We start from the raw sequence: 16013 nt of genomic DNA, 5'->3' as shown, positions 1-16013 counted from the left end.
CGTTGACCTCGTGGATCCTAAGTCAATAAATATGGACGGTTGATTGCTTCAAATAGGGGTGCTGTCAGAGCCGCAGGATGTCGAGACCTAAAAGTGAGATCGCAATCCATCTAATATATTTTAAATATTTATCTAATTATGATATATTATAAAATTTTAATATATATTTTATATCTTAAATACTAAATTTACTTATTAAATGATAGAGATTCGAAATCTCATCCGATATATTTTTTTATTATTTGTTATTTATTTAAAAAATTATATAATCATGCACTATTTCATTAATCGACGGTGAATGACTTAATGGCAGTTCTTACGATTTCATTAATTGTCGATCTTGGAGATAGTTTTGACGTTAGATCAATGAAGTTTCTGTTTCTGTTGTTGTTCTATGGCAGGACAAATTTCTCGCAGTGGCGTCGTCATCTTCTTTTCCTTTGTTTTTTTGGTTGTCTCTGAGAGCACGCAATCCCATCATCATTAATTAATATAAGATCGTCCTAAACTATTACTTAGTCAATTTTGAAATCACAAAACATCATTATCGTTTACTAGACTCGGTCTTAGCAAGAAAATCCTATAAAATCTGTAACTAATAATTATGGGATCATTTAAATTAAACAGTTGATGAATAACTAAAAATATATTAATATTTTGTTAGGATTGATGTATATATTAATATATATATATATATATATATATTTAAATATATGTATATAAAGTTAATATAATATTTTAAATATATAATTTGAAAGTCAGAGATAAAAGTAGAGAGGGCCAGAGATCATCAAGAGTCTAAAAGTTTATAAATTTTAATATTCAATAATAGTCATGAGTTTTGAAGATTCTCTATTTTCCTTAACACACTATATATATACTTACATTCATTACCTTTCCAAGAGATATCCTAACCCAAATCAGATATATATTATATTTTATTTATTCTTTTGGTACCAAAGCTTTCTTCTCCCATATAAAACATGCACATAATTACATTATCCATTTACACGACCTGTGAGAAAACATTTCTCTGCAATTAAGTTCTGAGTCCTTCCATAATAAATTAACTATAATTGTATCCACAAGTCCTGAGTCTTTCCCATACCGATACTTCCGAATAAAGCATACCTCGTACTCTTTTATCTGTGGCTAATGTCTGCTTTGCGATGTCTTCTATTACCATATCTTTGTCCCTAATTCTTCAAAGCTCTCTTTGCCTTGAGAGATTTCTCACTCATAGATTCTAGATTGTGTTTCAAACAAGATTATGTCACCAAATCCATAAAGAACTTGAACACCTAACAAAATAACAACAACTACTTATCTTACATCCGTGTAAGTTCATCATGTTCCACAGTCATAAGCATCAGCCATCGCATTCACGTGACTCAGGTTATTACAGTTCCTCTGCAATTTGGATAACGAAAGGTCTTCCGCAAGAATGAGAAAAAGACAAGCACAAAAAGCAAAAGGTAAAGCAAAACGTACCGACCAATCTATACTATCAGCATCCTCGAATTCATGGGCGTGTGTTTAAGGATCCGTGAGTATAAGAACCAAGCAAACCGAGATGACAACCAGCAGCAGAGCACAAACCAAGCAAGCGCACTTCTTGTTCCTCTTCCTCATTGCATTGGCAGAGACGAGGCGGTCGGTTCCCCCACTGATGTAATCCTTCGCCCGGGCCACATTCTCCTCGATGTCGTTCAGTTGATCCTCCTGCCCTTCCATCATGACCGCCATGTCGAGGAAGACCTGATGCAGCTGCATCAAGCTCCTCTGTATGTCGCTCACCGCCTTCTGCCTCTCCAATACCTCCAAGTCCACTTCGCCCTTGTTGTCCAGGAGCCCGACTTGGCTGGCCCCTGAGAGCATCTTGTCGATCGCCTCCTCGGTCGCGGCCTCGCCCGTGGCGTTGAGGTACCTCCGCTTCAGGCCCTCTCTGTGATCGGAAACTATGCGCTCCCGCAACAGCTGAAACCCATTCATCGTCTCCCTAAGCTTGGTCCGCAAGCCATTGGTCACCGACACCCGTGTCCGGTCCACGGGACTGCCCTCGGTGAAGCACGCCGCCACACCACGGTTGGCGGCGTTGGAGCGGTCGAGGGACTCCAGCCGGACCTTGATGGCCTTGGCCTTGCGGAGGACGGCCACCACGTCGGCGTCCATGCGATCCCGCAGGCCGCGGAGGAGTTTGGCGCTGTGGGCGGACTTGGACTCCTCGTTCAGGAAGCGGAGATCGACGAGGAGGCTGGAGACGTCGTCCATCTCGGACTGGATCCCGCCGATCTCGCTGAAGAAGCGAGCAAGGTTCTCTTCTTCCATGCGGGTGAGACCGCCGGCCGCCGCCTCGACTTTCGGTGGGTCATCCGCCCCGGCCTCGAGATCCTTCAGCGCCTGCTTCTTGAGTTCCACGTAACTCATGAAAGACTTGGTCATAAGGTCGTTCATCTTCGGAGCAGCTCCTCGTCGCCGACCTGCAAGAAACCCATCGTAAACCATCGAAACCGAAGACAAAACAATAAAAATTCAAGAAAAAAACTGGAAGGAAGAGAACAAATTTTAATTTTGCTACACCGATCAAAGCGTTGGTCGATCGTTCACTAAAGAACCCGAATTCAACCCCGATGGTCCATCAAGAAATGAAGCAAAACGATTCAAGAACACACGGAGCAACGAAAGTGAATCTTCCGACTGGGTCGAAATCAAGGAGAACAACAGATAAAGATGCATCAATACCCACAGAAGCAAAAGAAGGCTTTTCATAAAGTGGTGGCGGTTCGGCAAAGCCGCCTCCAAGAACCCCAAGAGGCGATCTCTTCCACGAGAATTCGCTTCCTCGGGCGAAAGCTGCTTCGAGAACTGAAGCAAAGGGGTTCAAGAACGCACCGCCCGATCGAATCAAACATCAGAGAGGATCGCAATTAAAGAAAACAACAAAACGAAATTGCGAAGAACCACCGAACGGAATCAGTCACCCTGAGGGAGACGAACAAAGCCTCGTCCGCCAAGAACTCCAACAAGCGAAGCAGAGCTAGGGTTTCAGCCAGGAGACGACATCGTTTGCGAAGGAGCAGAGGAGGAGAGCGAGAAAGAGGGAAGTTTCCAAATGGGCTTCGGTTATGTTATGGTTTCAAACTGGAGATGAAGGCGGTAAACTGAGAAGACGGGAAGGAATAACGATAAGTAATAATAATGGAAACAAAAACGCTATTTAGACGGGCCCATTCCATAACCAAACACTAGATGCGTTCCCGTGCTTCCACGTGGCAATCCAACGGCGGAGGTTGGTCAGGGACCCACTTGAGGTGTGCAAAGTCAAAACTTGTGTCATCATATTAACAAATGGATGTTGAATTATACATTCACTTTTAATACAAACTCTTATTTAGGGAATATATATATATATATATATATATATATATATATATATATATATATATATGTATTCACTTAGATATACATCAATACACATTCATTCTATCTACAAGTTTGAAGTTGAAGTCATTAAGACATGATCCAAATTAGCATGCCTACCTACTGCCAAGCTCTATCCACAGACAACACAAAGATCCTCTGTAATCTCCTGTAATGTCATCGGATGATCGGTTTTAGATTATGCACACAGTCATCACAACCATGTATCAGACAGCTTCTCCAGAAGACTACAAGTCAAACAAAAAAGTCAACTTGTCGCAGGCATACAACAATCATACTTCTCTTGGCGTTATATGTGATGCCGGGCTTAAGGCAGCAGCCCGAAGAATTGAGGCTTCCAATAAGTTCTGTAAGGATATTTCTGTAGCATTTCTATTCTGGTATTGCATGAGAATGATGAATACGATTAAGACAATCCAAGAAACACATCCATTAAATCGGTAATATTTGCTCACTGAAGCTTATTCTCCAAAGAAAGCAAGTAAAGCATGAGGAGCTAAATGTTCTTCCACCAAAGCAAGCAAACAGGTTTGTCTTAGGGAGAACGCCACAGCGAATCAGGCATTCGACTTCACAACCGTGACCGGGCAGGTCGCGTGGACGACGACGTAGTTGCTAACGCTCCCGAGCAGCACTCTGCATCAGTGATCACCGGCTCAGAGATTTGGAGAGGATTAAAGCTTGTAAACGAAGAAGCGAGCAATCTACCTTTTAATGGCTCCTAAGCCCCTGCTCCCGACCACGAGTGAGTCCAGCTTCAGTTCCTCCACTGCATCACAGATCTTCTCCCTCGGATCGCCCCAGTAGATCTTCGAGACCACCTTCACCTGCGGAAGATGAGCCGTGTGTTATAGCTGCAGATCGTTCGACTGGATTTTGCTCGGCGGTTCTTGGACCGGAACGAGTATACAATAATACCCCTTTGGTCTCGGATGCAGTGTGCAGGATATCCAAGACCTCGCCGTCCGGGCTGATCCCATATCGCACCGTCAGGTTCATGTCCTCAAATTCACCAAGAGGAATCAGAGCTAGAGGATGAAACGAGTCAACACAAGGAAGTTTTCGTTCATAGATGCATACGAGAGAGGAGATCGGGGCAGGGGGAGAGACGTACGTGATCCATGTTCTTCCCAAAGCTGCTTCTCCGTGTGGTGATCAGACTTGGACAGGACATGGATCAGCACGACATGGTCGCCGGCGCAGACGAGGTTGTCGACGGCCCATCGGACTGCCACTTTGCTCGTCGGTGAGTAGTCCATCCCGATCCCCACCGTGCGACTCCCTTCTGCCGCCATCTTCTTCCTTACTTCTCTCAGGGGGGCTTCTCAGCTTCGGAAGGAAGTCTTGTCACAGTTCAGCCTCTTGGAGAGGAAAGCCAATCGGAAAGGGTGTAAGAGCATCCAACTGGGAAGCACTACTTTTATATTGAATCAATAATCAACTTGGAAAACAGTCGGTATTCATGCTCTCCACTAGTCGAAGAAGACTGGAGGAATACCACATGGTTTTGTGGATGAATCTGTGGGCGCATGCTGGTCTAATCAGCCAATGAACAGAAGGAAACACTGAACCTATTGTCACTCTCGATGGCGCATATGAGTTGAAGCATTCAAAGTTTATCCCTTTAACATTCAACCATTATGGTTTTTTGTTCTTTCCAGCTATGAGGACACCAATATAGCGCATGCATTGATATCAGCGTGTCCGTTTCTGATCACAGTTGACATGGTTTTCGTGAGTTTTTGTTGCTAGCAATTATTGGTTTAGTGTTATTTTCACTAGTTTGGCATAGGAAAAGTCAAAGCTTTACTTTTCTATTTGCTGAGATTAACTGTACCAACCAAAGTTGTCACCATTGAAATTGAAGCCATTGGTCAGGTGATCTGAATGCAGACTTAGGAATGATTCCATGCTTCATTTCTCTATGGCTGTGAACAATCCATGTTGGCCAAAAAAAATAGTATAGCTGGACCCACGATGTTTTACATGCATGCCCCAGAATATATATATATATATATATATATATATATATATATATATATATATATATATATATATATATATATATATATATTTTAGTACCCTCTAAACCATAATATGCACAAATGATCCATTGCTGAGAAAACAAGCAACAAAAGATTGAGTCGATAAACAAATCAAACATGGAAACTACACGTACAGAAGGCCCATTTCAATGCAAACTGGGCAATGTCAAACACTTTGGTGTTTCAGGTTATGGTGGCAGAAGGCCTCTGGCACCGAAATGTGCTAATATACAAAAATATATCTTCAGAGCTGAGGATCTGTACTTTGGAAGTACGAACTTGCATAATTTTTGCAAACACAAGATATTTTGATCTAACTCGTGCAGATTAAACAACACACTGGAGCATACCAGAGAGTTCTACCATCAACAAAGAGATTTTATTGAGATTCTATTTCCAAGCATATGACACCAGTTGCTGGTACGGCCTGTCCGAATAGATTTGTATGAAGCTTTGATAAGTTTCATGTATGTATCTTCTCAAGTATATAAGTTTCAGTGCTGTACAGAGCATAGGTCCGTCAGGTGAAGATTGTCCATTTTCCTGTGCGTGCATGCAATGTAAGCAATAAGAAGACATACTTGGAGAGCATGGATTTAGTGGTGGGCTTCTTCTCCCCCAGCCATCGCTGCATGTGAACGCCAATGGCATCCAAAGACAGTCCACTCCTGCCATGAAAGCAGACGGCCTTCCCTTCGGTTGTAGTGGAAGTGAAATAGGTGCCAACCTCTACACCGAATGCTCCATACTTCCCCCTGGTGGTGTGAAATGTGAGAGATTTTACGATCTTGAGCCTGTTGCCATGGTTGATGGTGCAGTATATCCACTTGTACAATTAAGGATCTCATTGGGATAGTCAATTTTGACCTGCAAAAACCATGGAAAAATCAGTCACTGGCATGAAGTTGTCAGTGTTTATAGCAGTCGTGCAGGAAAGGAGAGCAGAGGTTTAGAGAATCTAGTACCGATGCATACCCTTTTATTACCTGGTGCGAGGTCTCTCCGCTGCTTCCATGTCTTGCAGACCAAACAGACTGACCACTCCTATCGTATTCAATCTGCACAGAGTTTATGGCATCTCCCCTTGTGATATGAACTTGCTTGGCTCCTGAATAAACTCCATCATCCCATGGTTTACCTCCATCACCACCCCAAGGTCCTGGTCTAGATGGGGTTGGTTCTTTGATCAGACCATATGTAACCTGAAAGATGTTGTGTTCACAAAGGGTTAACATGGAGAAACCTATAATTTTTTCTTCAACTGTTTATACTATTTCGGTTTCAATAAAATTGAGTTGATTGCTCTCCTAAAAAAAAGAAAGGTGTTCTGATTCCAACTAAAGAAATATTTAGTGGCTACATACTCTGTAAGCAAATTAACCAATTACGGTGTTAGTCAGAGAGTGTCAGTGACCATGCTTAGATGTAACCATAATGTCACTCCTTACGTATTGTTGCAGATACTATTTGGGCTTTTTATTCCAGGGACTGAATCTTCGACTAATAATAATTGACAAGATGGTCAAGAGTAAATACATGCATCAGAGACTGTCGTGTAACAGGCTGCAAGAAGAAAATGATGTGCACAAGACACAAATTGTTAGAACAGACAGATTACTTACACCTCAAAAGTGCACTAAATAGTCAACATTGCCTCAATCTCATTTCTATAGATGGAGACTTCATGCTTATAGAAATGGATCCATATCAAGCTTTGCAGCATAGCAATCACACATTAACAGCTGTTAAAAGCATACAAACGGGAGTGACTTCAGCAGAAATAGGTTACCTCTTCTGCAATCTCCTTTGTTGAATCAACTGGTTTTCCAGACCAGCTAGGATAGACATCTTTTTGAGTCATTGGCGTGACCATATGTTGATGGCACCTTCCCTTTCAGAGCATGAACACTGACACTGTCAATATACCATCCACTTCTACCATGAAAGCCAATGATCATCCCATCGACCAAGAGGAGAAGAATGTTCCCTGCTCGTCCCCGTAGTGTCCATAATCCCTCTTTGTTGTGTGAGACATGAGGGACTTCACTGCAGTTGGTCCCATGAGCATAGTCATTCCAAAGTAACCAGTTATATGTGGTAGGAACTCAAATGGAAATTTGAAAGCTATCTGCAGAGAAATATACATATATGTCAGGCTTTACACCCAACATAAGTCATTGCAATAAACTGCATGGTGTTTACCTTGTCAGTTTTGATTCCTCCACTGCCCCCATGCCTGTTTCCCCACACTGCCTGACCATATCTATCATATAGAACCTTTAACAATGTGATACTAACTCTGTGTGTTAAATTGATTTGTCAAACACCTGTGTACACACCATCATCAAATATTGTTCCACCGCTTCCACCCCAGGGACCTCCTGTGGTTGAGGATCCTTTTCTGAAGTAGCATAGCTCAGGAAGGATATCATCTAAAAGAGTAACATATATATATATATATATATATATATATATATATATATATATATATATATCAGAATCTAGTTCATAAAAATGTCTTTCTTTGCTGGCAACATACATACTAAAAAGAATTTGATCCCACATCAGCATACATTTTCAAATTGCTTACAATTTGAAAATGTATGCTGATGTGCACAAGAATGAGTGCTCAAAAACTATAAAATCATTCATCAAAATGAACATCTATCTTTAGCTCTATCTAATTGACAATGTTAAAAGCAATATAATTCAGTTAGGATATCATACCTTATTCTTCAGATCTAGAGCTCTATAGTCCTGGGAAGGCCATGCCAGCTCCCTTGTGTTTGTGTTTGACAGAACTGTAAAGTTTTGCCCCCTTCCTCTTACTACAAGAACTATATCATATCCCTGACTAGCAGTCCCCTCCATGCTGGCTGCTAGACTTTGAAATGGAACCAAAGCTTTTGACAGACTGGGACTCCTCACCTGCTTCAGGTAAAATCCAACGGAATCAAGGTACCAGCCTGCATTACCATGAAATCCCGCAACCTTGTGACCACTTATCGGGAATGAGAAACACACTCCCTGATCAAGACTGAAAGGCCCATACTTTGAGCGATTGCTCTCAAATATTAGTGACCTTGAACTTCGTCGGGATAGTCAAGGTTTATCTGTGATTTATGGAATTATTAGAATGCATATAAGTTATTATTTATCTGACAGATAAAATGTAGTGATCAAGATGACTAACGATAAGGCAAATTGTTGGCTAACAATTAAATCACTAGAGGTGAGGCTCATATTGGCTTAAGAGAACTGGGCCTATGATTGCTATTCACTTGTTATAACTGCATTAGCAAATCAAATTTCACATCCTACAAAACTGCTACTTGAGAAGTTAATTTAGATACAGTAAACAAAGGTTGGTGGCCCTCTATTTTATCCCTCCTGATGACTACATCTAAACATCTACAAGTTCAAGTTTGAAAAAGCATGATCGATATGGAATATGTGAAGCTTATAAAGATATAGATAGGTGCAATATCTGCGAGCAGCACATGACATCAAATCTTTCCATCTATATCAGGTAGATTTAAAACTTAGAAGGCTAGTCAAACAGATTTGTGGTTAGACTTCACTAAGGTTTCCTCAAGGCACAAGTCTATGATAAACAATGCCATCTTTGGCTTGGTAGACCAAGAAAAAGAAGCATGACATTATCCAACACCAAAAAAATGAACAAATATAGGCATTTTTGTTGTCTGATGTATGATGAAAGATGTTAAACGATACATCAATTAACAAAAAAAATACGCCTATGATCCTCTTAGAAGTGAACTGTTAGTAATCGTAAAGAATGTAACTCATTAAAGTACACGAGTAAAATGGAACATGATCCTCTCACAAAGAGTTCTGTTCATTGGAACCTCAATCAAAATGATTTAGAAAAGAATGCAACTCCCAAAATAAATGAAGCCAATTAGTTGTTGGCACTTTCTATCCCTATTTGCTAACTGGTCTTCGGTGTTAAGATGGGAATGTTTCCAGGCTTCAGACAAAAGAATCAGGTGCAGACAGGATGCATGAGTGGCGTGCATGAGCTAACCAAACTCCAGCTTCAGTTAATCCAATGCCGCTGCAACCACTAACAAGGAAAGACAAGAATCAGGTGCAGACAGGATGCATGAGTGTCACACATGAGCTAACCAACCTCCCACTTCAGTTAATCCAATGCCACTGCAACCACTAACAAGGAACAAAAACGCACCTGATGGTTGTTTCTGAGGACAATCACTTGTTACGTTTCTTTGCTTCACCGTAGAGAATAACTCCAATTACTGTGACGGTGTAGCCAAGCATCCCGGTCACTGTCACAGGGTTCTTAAATATTAGAATTGAGACAACCACTGCAACGGCACCTTTGGCATTTCCAAGAACCTGAAACCACCAAAAGCTGATCTTCAATCGTTGCAGCATTGCAATAAACAAAGTATATAAAAGCAGAATGGTAACAAAGATCAGAATTCATCAGCTATAAATAGTTCTTTGATGCTGATAGTAACATAACTTCAACATCTTGGTACGATTTGATGACAGAATTAAGGAGCTTGAAGCAGAATGTCAATAGAAGACTGAAGTTCTTAAGGAGGAACTTGGTACCAGTTATGAACTTGACTGCTTTTCAAGCTGACATAAGATTGGAAGAAAAGGCAAACATGTTTGATATTACTATCAATTTCATATCCCTCCAAGAATCAAGCAGGTTACTGAATTCTTTAGAGAAGCAAAGACCAGGCACTAAATTTTGAGTTTTAAGCTGGATTGAACTAACTCATCTTAGAAGTTTAAGAATGGTCCTAAAAGCTATGCCACGTATTATGACTACTGGGTAGACTGCTAATCTTAGAGGTAGATCAGGCAAAATTATTTATGGAGCACATAGAAAATTATAGGCTTCCATCAATTCTTCAATATTTTTTATGAGTATAACACATTCGGATCTAGTGCAGTTAAGTCATGCTTCTATCCTTTCAAGTCTTGAGTAATGGTGCAATAATAATAACACAACCATACTCTTAGCCTCTTAGTATTGTTATAAAGAGGTCCATCAAACCCCAAAACCACCACTCATGAATAGAGCTGAAATGGTCACTAGGGTCAATGTCTTGCAATCTCAATGTTAGAAGGTCATAGATATCTGTGCATGAAGGTGACATGATTGATTTCATTCCAAATGCCAATGTTGTTATCAAAAAATCAAGCAATAGGCTGACTCTATTATTCTAATCCTTAATATTGGATAAATCTGCAAATGGACCTCAGAAAGTTATACAGCAGCCTTAGAAAATTTCCCATCCACATTATTCTTTCTTTTACATGTCCTGGCTGACACCTAGATCCCATCATATGCGAGGTCATATTAGGAAGATGGCAGAGGTTATCATTTGACTGCAATCAGGCATCATACTATAAAAACATAATCTTCACTCAATGCCCTGAGATCAACAAAAATGTTGGGGTGTGATCTAAATCTATGATTCACAAAGATAATCACTCAGGATTGCCTGCTCAAAAGACTGGTGGGGTTAATCATTTGTCTATCTGATGATGGTAAGATGCAGATGATTGTGTTCTAGTCAGATGCTTACTATGTAAATGTCGGGCTATGAGATTTATTTACCATTTCATTATTTCAGAAAGAGAATCCATTTACCAATTATAATTTCTTTATGTTGTGTGGTTGCTGGACAGCCTGCTAATAAATGGATAAGAAGTACCTTATGCAAGATCCTGCAGAGAATAAACTGGAAGTGCCTTGCGGTGGCAGCAAAGACCTTTTAGGAGTTGCAGATTATCTTATAAGCATCTTCTTCTTCTTTTACTACAAACAACTTCAGTCTTTCAACAAAAAGAACAGTGTCCAATTAGTTGACATAAATATAAACTATTTCACCACTAAATGAGATCAACCACTGATAAAATTTTCCTTCCTGCTGAACTAATCATCTATCATGCAGCAGAACAAGTCTGATGGCCTTTATTCCAGTAATCCCCTCCTACATCATGACTGCCCAAAAGCTATGCTTTCAATCATTTTAATTGCAGTGCTAGATATATGTCAAGTGTCTTACATGAAATTGAGCCCATCAAAGAACGACACCATTATTACCTTATTTGCTGTTTGTCATTTACAAATTAGGTATTAGCATTTCATCTGCTGTATTTTTGACACAGTTATATTTCAAATTCCCAAGTACTTGGTGTTCAGCAGCTCCAACCCATTGTAAGAGATGAAAACAACACGACCATTGTGCATTTGCTTTTGAAGGTCATTATAGATGTAAAGATAACAGTAGATATGAATTAACAAATATCATTTTCAAGTTTTTGTAATCAAACATACTAATGCAAGGTTATAATGTGTAAAACTTAAAGCAAATAAATTTTCATGAAGCCAAGCAGATGAATATAAAAGGAATAAGATGTAAATGTCTTTTCTTGTTATTTAGAAGGCAATGAAATCGTGTACGGAACATACCTGGAGTGTCAAAGCGCTAGTGTGCTTAGTCACCAAAAAGTTGGTCAAATTCACAAAATAGGCAAGAGCAGAATTAAACAATAGGTAATATATAATCTTGTTATCTTCTCGAGCAAGTGCCAATGTGATGCTGACCACATTTTTCTCCATAACTAATGTAGCAGGAAGTAAGAAAACAACTGCTATCGGAGCCATGTGTAGGAGCAGATTCATTGAATTTAGCTTTTCCCTGAAATGAAGTATAAAAACACAAGAGAAGTGTAAATATTTGACACCAGTCTTGCAGAAGAAAATGAATTATAACATTTTCAAGGAAAAATATTAACATCCTAAAATTTCTAGTTTGTAATAACTAAGTAAATATACTGTAAGGCTGTTACAGAGTTATAAATGAGTAGAGAAGATGCAATTATCATACAGCACAAAAATGTATTTATTACCCCTCTGAAGACAACAGTATTCCTTGCAATACTGACTTAAGTGCCCTTGCAGCAGTTGCACTTATACACATGATAAAACCAAACAGTTGGAAACTTGGCTCTCCCTGCATTGGTAAACAAAAGTAAAAACCAGTTAATAATTATTCTCAAGGAATCATTCGAGAAATAAAATTTATATATGGGCCCATAAACCAATATTAAACATAGTTGGAAAACAACATGGTTGAGAACTTAAAGGGCCAATTTCACCTTGCAGTAGGCAGTCTCTACGTAAACTGTAATCCTCCTTGACATGTTAGTGCAAAGTGGCATTTCATTACCAATCAAACTTCTTATTCAACATTACATATAAGAATCTACCCATTACATAACAAGACAAGAGTCTTGAGAATATAATTCAATGAGAAACTAAAGGTTTGCAAGTAATCCAGATGAGATTCCTGGTCAAAATAGCATTCCTTTGGAATACACAAAAGCTCTCACGGATAGAATCAGAATACATCCAGGACAATCAATTATGCTAGATCATTTTCTTAAATGACTGGTTTCTTCATTTATTTGTTACACCTGCTGGGTAGAAGTGGCATAAACTTTTTTTTTGTTGAACATTTCTTAAACTCCAAAAACTTTGAAAGCTAAAATATCCACTATAGTGACTAGTGTATTTCCTATCTTGATCATCCAACTTTAGCCTTGTATCATCCAGCATTCAACAACCAAAATCCAAATTGTGCAACTAAACTAAAGAAGTGGCCTCCAAGGACTCCAAGATGTTTTTTGGGATGTTGAACTTCCCCACTACTTGGATGCTTGATAGCTTTTAGGAGTTTAAGGCTAGAGCAGCCTTAGGTGCTTGTAGGCGATTTTGATGTGCAAAATGAATTAGGTATTATAAGTCACTTCTAATAGCGTTACAGAGGGAATTTGTAATTTTTTTACTTCATCTACATATTACAATTATTTACAAAATAAAAGCCTTTTGTAGCGAAACACAGAATTCACATATAACATTCAACATATTAGCATCTTCCTGTCTCTGATTGTTATCAATCACCCATCTAGATTTGTTTTCTAGCATAATTGTTTATCCAAAACTTACTAGTTAACATAAGTTTTCATAATTGCATATGTTTGCAACTTGATATTATTATTGTTCAAACGTATGATGTTCACAGGCCAAGTTAATGTAACAACTTATGGTATATCAAAAAATAATAACTGAACAATTTTATATGAGTTCTAGGCATAGAGTTACTTATATTCTGGCCTAGCCATCTAGGTATTTCACCCAGTCTACTGTAAGGATTCACCAATTAGAGCTATGTAGCACTTGGGCAACCTTGTAAAGAAACGAGTCAAGAACATTTTAGCAAGAAATTTCTTAATAAAATAAATTTCTGAATGTTCAAGACAATCTTTCCGATGAACATTTCTAGTCAGTTGTGTTTGTTCTTAACATATATAAATGAATGTCAAAACTAAATCAGAGCATTGGAAGTAAACAGTATGCCACCTATGAAGAAAATCATGGATACTTTGTCTGATATACCATGTTGCATTTAACAACCTCTAAGCTGTCTAATCAAAAGCATGACAATCAAGAGCCACAAGCAAAGAGGAAACATGAATCCTATGGAACAATAAACACAAGAGGTCTAAACGGCAGAATAACTCGTTCCCAAACACAAAAAGCTGGGCTACTTTAATATGAAGTGTCTTCTATAACTTAAATCACATATACTGCAACATCTAACATGTACAATTATGCCTTTTGCTGCATTGACTGTACGTGCTTTATGATGCAACTCACCAGAGAGTTAGATCAATAAACAACTCTCAAATCGAAACCCATATATCATGATCAACTAACAGAAAAAATGTAAAACTGATGTCATAGTCAATTACGCCTCCTGCATTGTTCAGTAGCTAAAAGGACTACATCAAATAAACCAAAAATCAACTTCTAACCCCTGCGCTCTATAGACTCTTAAGTTAAAGTGATCTAATTCCATAGTTTCCTCCTTTCATTTGAATTGCAGAACGAAGATTCAACCAATGGCAAACATCAAACACATGGCATTCATCACAATTTGTTAAAAATACTTGATCTACCAAATCCGAATTAAATAAAGATAGAGAGCGGCCGTACCCCACTGGCAATAACGACGCCGGCGACCACCGGGATGAGGGTGACGTAAGTGAGCCAGGCTTCCCGTTTTACAGTAATGATGTAGGCGAACACCGCTGTGAAGAAGGGCGTGGTCGCCCCCACCGCCTGGTTGAACGAGACGGGCAGATACCTAAGCGAGACGTTCCCACTGACCACCGAGCCGCAAAAGACGACGCTAAGCGCGGCGATCTTGACGAACTGCAGCCGCGAGCGCACGGTCTGCATCGGCACCACCCGCAGCCAGGCAATGGCCACGTAGCTGAGCAGCGAGCAGGCGGTCATATGGCACATGGTGAGGAAGATCGGGTACTTGAAGCCGTAGTTGCTGAGGAGGTACTTGTTGAGCAGGAGCACCCCAATGTTGGACGAGTACCACGACGCCACCAGCCCGAGCGTGACCAGCCTCCCGCTCACCGAAGGCGGCGACCAGTTTCCCTTGGTGCTCATCTCCTCCTCGTCACCAGCCTCTGGATCGTTCGATGGAGAAATGGGGAAAGATTCCAGCGGAGTTCGCTGCGACTGGCACCACCAAGCGTCGATCGTGGAGGGGCAGGGCTAGGGTTGGGGGGGAGAGAAGAAGAGATCGGATCGGAGGAAGAAGTCGAAAGGCCAAGAAGAGAGGGGAGCGGGAAATGAGGCTGCCTCTGCTTTGTCGATAATGGGGATGGAATATTCTTTTTCAAGTTAATTAATCATTAAATTAATATTAATTCGTTTCCCTCCTTTTCGTGGTCGCAGGTTGACCCTTTTAATTCTGTGGCTCGCGTTTCCTATAAGGCTTTCTTTAATTAGTCTGAGAATGGTTGGTTGCTTTTAGTTTAATTGCGAATTAGTGGATGAGTGGAATTATTGCATCACCGCCTCACCCCCCTCTTGTCAACTACCTACGAAACACATCATATCATACGATGATAATATTAATTATTTTAGCAATAGTTAATGGGTATAAAAAGTATTAATAAGATAATTTGATCATAAAAAAAGCTTTTGCCAAATAAATCATAATGATGGACATGTGATTGGCTATTTGATAAAATAATGGTTATAAAATATTTTTTTCAAGTAAAATTCTTGTTTTCCATCTTATGCACTCAATATCATATGTTGAATCATACTTAAAGAAACACTAACCCAGGGATTGGGTGGTGCGTATGCAAAGTCCTATGTGACAGTAATCGGAGCTTAAATTTTTATTATGAAAAAATATCATTGATGCTTTAGTAAATCGGATATACTCTCGTATGCTTACAATTATTTAAGGGTGATGAACTTATTGTTGTCGCGTGATTAGCGTTAACTTGAGGAGTACGGTGGTCAAGCAAGCCATCACGATCGATGTCCTTGGCCTCTATTATTGGAGAGGATTATCGGTCGAACAAGGATATCTTATCCATAAGTTGAGGCATAATATCACTCTATTATCTCTTTTTTATCTT

General features: G+C 39.8%; 3 protein-coding genes and 1 pseudogene across 6 annotated transcripts; all 4 read right to left on the bottom strand.

Annotated features, from left to right (window-relative positions):
• Positions 1-964: 964 nt before the first annotated feature.
• On the bottom strand, positions 965-3701 carry LOC103969553 (syntaxin-112). Of its 3 annotated transcripts, none has more exons than XM_065085015.1 (3): positions 2982-3701; positions 1333-2480; positions 965-1246 (listed from the first exon to the last, which is right to left on the bottom strand). In XM_065085015.1, the coding sequence occupies exon 2, from the start codon at positions 2452-2454 to the stop codon at positions 1537-1539; it is 918 nt and encodes a 305-aa protein (XP_064941087.1). In that variant the 5' UTR covers positions 2455-2480; positions 2982-3701; the 3' UTR covers positions 965-1246; positions 1333-1536. The 3 variants fall into 3 exon arrangements, with proteins under 3 accessions (XP_064941087.1, XP_064941088.1, XP_064941086.1); XM_065085016.1 differs by having other exon boundaries at positions 3541-3701; XM_065085014.1 differs by having other exon boundaries at positions 1333-3701.
• A 146-nt stretch (positions 3702-3847) lies between these two features.
• Positions 3848-4851, bottom strand: LOC103969552 (universal stress protein PHOS32). Its single transcript, XM_009383114.3, has 4 exons — positions 4556-4851; positions 4360-4469; positions 4150-4268; positions 3848-4077 (listed from the first exon to the last, which is right to left on the bottom strand). Exons 1-4 carry the CDS (start codon positions 4734-4736, stop codon positions 3999-4001), a joined length of 489 nt encoding a protein of 162 aa, XP_009381389.1. The 5' UTR covers positions 4737-4851; the 3' UTR covers positions 3848-3998.
• An 823-nt stretch (positions 4852-5674) lies between these two features.
• LOC103969988 (jacalin-related lectin 3-like) lies at positions 5675-8357 on the bottom strand (annotated as a pseudogene).
• LOC135594634 (probable sugar phosphate/phosphate translocator At3g11320) lies at positions 8031-15206 on the bottom strand. 2 transcript variants are annotated; one of them, XM_065085012.1, is made up of 5 exons: positions 14557-15206; positions 12408-12511; positions 11968-12196; positions 9697-9866; positions 8031-9573 (listed from the first exon to the last, which is right to left on the bottom strand). In XM_065085012.1, the coding sequence occupies exons 1-4, from the start codon at positions 15022-15024 to the stop codon at positions 9720-9722; spliced, it is 948 nt and encodes a 315-aa protein (XP_064941084.1). In that variant the 5' UTR covers positions 15025-15206; the 3' UTR covers positions 8031-9573; positions 9697-9719. The 2 variants fall into 2 exon arrangements, with proteins under 2 accessions (XP_064941084.1, XP_064941085.1); XM_065085013.1 differs by having other exon boundaries at positions 8031-9564.
• Between the last annotated feature and the right edge of the window lie 807 nt (positions 15207-16013).

Source organism: Musa acuminata, chromosome BXJ1-10, assembly GCF_036884655.1.
Source record: "Musa acuminata AAA Group cultivar baxijiao chromosome BXJ1-10, Cavendish_Baxijiao_AAA, whole genome shotgun sequence".
In the NCBI taxonomy this organism is placed as follows: Eukaryota; Viridiplantae; Streptophyta; class Magnoliopsida; order Zingiberales; family Musaceae; genus Musa; species Musa acuminata.
This window is presented reverse-complemented; position numbering and strand designations above follow the sequence as displayed.